General features: G+C 52.1%; 1 protein-coding gene across 1 annotated transcript; it reads right to left on the bottom strand.

Annotated features, from left to right (window-relative positions):
• Nucleotides 1-24: 24 nt before the first annotated feature.
• On the bottom strand, nt 25-2,197 carry LOC115258242 (chorion peroxidase-like; the record flags this gene model as incomplete). Its single annotated transcript, XM_062843224.1, has 4 exons — nt 2,039-2,197; nt 1,638-1,794; nt 1,429-1,571; nt 25-1,359 (listed from the first exon to the last, which is right to left on the bottom strand). Coding segments are annotated over exons 1-4 (1,786 nt in total), but the record flags the coding sequence as incomplete, so codon positions are not given.
• Nucleotides 2,198-3,000: the final 803 nt, after the last annotated feature.

The raw sequence follows: 3,000 nt of genomic DNA, 5'->3' as shown, positions 1-3,000 counted from the left end.
TTTATCCCCTAAAAACCCCCGTACTTACCGGCAGCAGCGTATGCGCAAACCGGAACGCCGACGCCGCAAACACGTTCGCCACCGACGGATCCACCGACACGTTGTACGTGTCCCGGTCACTCTCCGGATTCGGTGCCAGCTCCATCCGCTCAGCCGTACCCTCACCCACGATAACCGGCACAAACTCCCCGTACGTAATGTGCTGCATCTGGGCGGCCAATATCCGGCGAGCTTCCTGGAACAACCGCTCGTCGTCCCAGTCCGGGTTGACCTTCTTCAGCTCCCCGGTCAGGTTGTTGTGGTGCCGGGCCCAGATCAGGTGCATCGACGTCAGGTGCAGGTTCTCGTTGGCCCGCTCGTCACCGGACTCGAAACAGTACTTGCCGGCTGCGTTCATGGCTTCTTCGTTGCAGCCGTCGTTGGGATCGGTGGAGATCGGAAGGAGCTCCCGGTTGTCCGGGGTGACGTACATTCGAAGTTTACCGTCCTGACCCGTGCGTAGCCGTTTGACCTTGGCGTCGTCAGATCCGTAGACTACGGAGCCGTCAATGTACGCCGTTGCCTGATTCAGCTGTTGACGTGGTCCGAAGTGACCCGTTGGAGCGGGGATCGACCGGACGAAGTTCATGCAGGTTAGGTTGTAGTCGTGGAAGTACGGGTCACCTGGCCCCAGTGGGACCGGGAAACATTCCGGATGCCGAGGCTGACCAGGGTCGCAGCATTCGATGGCTTTGCCGCCGACGCCCTGGTTCAAGGCCGTAGACGTGATGTCGTGGTCCAGGAACTGACCCCACACAGCGAGCATGACGGAGAAGTTGGGGTCGTTATGGTACGATGGTCGATGAATTTGGAGGGACACTTGGCGGGCGCTGGGCAGTTCCTTGCCTTCAACTGATTCGCGAGGGCTGGACACTCCATCGCCGTAGTCCGGAGTCAGTTGACGCCGGAACGGTATCAAGGCGACGCCGTACGTGTGGGGGTTCTTCTTATTATTGCACGTCCCGTTGTTGGTGCGATACCTAGCATTGAAATCGCACTGTTGAGTTCCGTTCTGATGCGGCACCTTGATGGCCGGGCCCTTACCGATACTCCAACGGCGATGCCGTTTCTTCATGTTATGCTTCCGGGCGATCGCGTTCGTGGCCTTGTTCTCCACGTAGCCGACCTTGGAGGCAAGACGGGCAGCCAGGGTTGTGCTGACTGCCCTCTGGTGCCGGAAGGTCGCCGACTGTACCGGAGGTGCCGTCAAGGCTTCCTCCAGCAGCTCCTTATCACCCAGGGCTTTCTCACCCTCGGCAATGGCGTCAGCTGCGTCCTGCTCGGTTATATTCGGGGCGTCCCACATCGGCGTGGGTTCGTCTGGAGAGGAGAAGAAAGAAGCGCGTGGTTACATAAGGTTGACTCAGCGTAAACACGCGACGACCTTACCGGCTAGTGGAAAGCTAATCAGATTAAGCAAATCCGGGAAGTTCGCCGTTTCCGTTACGTTTGTGCTGTTGGACGGCCCACGTTTTGCGTCGCCCATGATTACGTAGCTGAGGCTGATGATGATTCCAATGATGAAGGCACCGCTGAGATATTACAAGGAAATGTTCTAATTAGAAATGTGCTATCAGGCCTCGTTCAAAGGTACTCACAAGATGGCGGTACAAATCCAGCACTGGAAGTTTTTCACCTGGCGTTCGCGTAGCGTCTCATGGCCCTTGAGCTGATGGACGTAGGACGAGGACTCGGAATCCAACGCAGATGGTGGAACCGAAGTCAAGGGCGTCCGTTCGTCGGTCATTTCTGGAACTACCGAATAAATCAATCAATTTCAAGCTGTAAAGCTTATCACGTAGTTTCTAAGAACTTTCAGTGAAGCAAAACAAGGAATCCCTTCAAGTTCTTCAATTCGACCGAATGTAAAACTTCTTAGATGGCCTTAGTGTAACACGTTTTCAAGACTATAGACTTGTAGATGTTTCTAACAAAAATTGCACCACATTTTCCAAGAATGTCTTGCAACCTCCCACACTTTTCCGCACTGCGCACTAACCTAGATCTTCGTGAAGCACGAGGACTGTGTGTGACTTGCCCGGCCGCTCTACTACGACTAAATGAGAAACCGCTAATGAACTGATGATCGAAAGTATGGTTGGCGGCGGTAGACGCATATAGGACATTCGATATCCCACATTCCCCATCATTACCACAAACTGCACCAGTCAGTCAGTGTTTGTATGGGTTGGGCATATGAAGAAGTTCCTTCATGCAAAGTGCGTTACGAGGAACTACATATCAACCACTTTTAGGGGTTTCCTTTCGTTTTCTTTGTTCTTCGCATACATAACTTCCCAAGACAATGCTCCTACAAAAAGACGAGTGTGATTTTTTTCGACATTCCTGCTTGAAGAAAGACGCATCACACATGAGCTGTCCCAGCTCATTCGGAAGCAAGGAACTAATCGGGAGTCATGTACCTCTTACCTATGTAGGTATCAAGTTTACAACTTTTACTATGAGAGGAGACACCTGAAAACACGGTCACCTCATTCGAACTCACATATTATCGACGAATGTATGTATACCTTTTGCGTATTAAAAACATAAACGCATTCGGCGGTGGCTGACCAAAGCCAGAGGGGCACTTGTGGGGATTCATCGCTCGCGTACGAAATGGAACCAGTCCGGCGCACAGATTCACACGAGCTCTGTGACGACGGCATTAAAGTATGCTTTCTCTGTCTCCAGTTTGCGGTTTAGAGCGAGGCATCTCAACTCAGGAATTACCTACAACATTGTAAATTAGGCGCAATCAGTCGATTTTGAAGTTGCGAATGCAACGCACGTGATTCGTTTCACATGGCGCGCAAGAGGATTTGAAATTTCTTCTGCGCGCGTGATGTTGGGTGCAATATCGCTTGCAAGATTATGTTGTAACTGGCATACACGCATCAGGCCAAGTGCTAGTTCAGGGCAATGAGGTACAGATACACACACTAAGATCAGCTCGGTATT

Source organism: Aedes albopictus, unplaced genomic scaffold, assembly GCF_035046485.1.
Source record: "Aedes albopictus strain Foshan unplaced genomic scaffold, AalbF5 HiC_scaffold_1110, whole genome shotgun sequence".
Lineage (NCBI taxonomy): Eukaryota > Metazoa > Arthropoda > Insecta > Diptera > Culicidae > Aedes > Aedes albopictus.
This window is presented reverse-complemented; position numbering and strand designations above follow the sequence as displayed.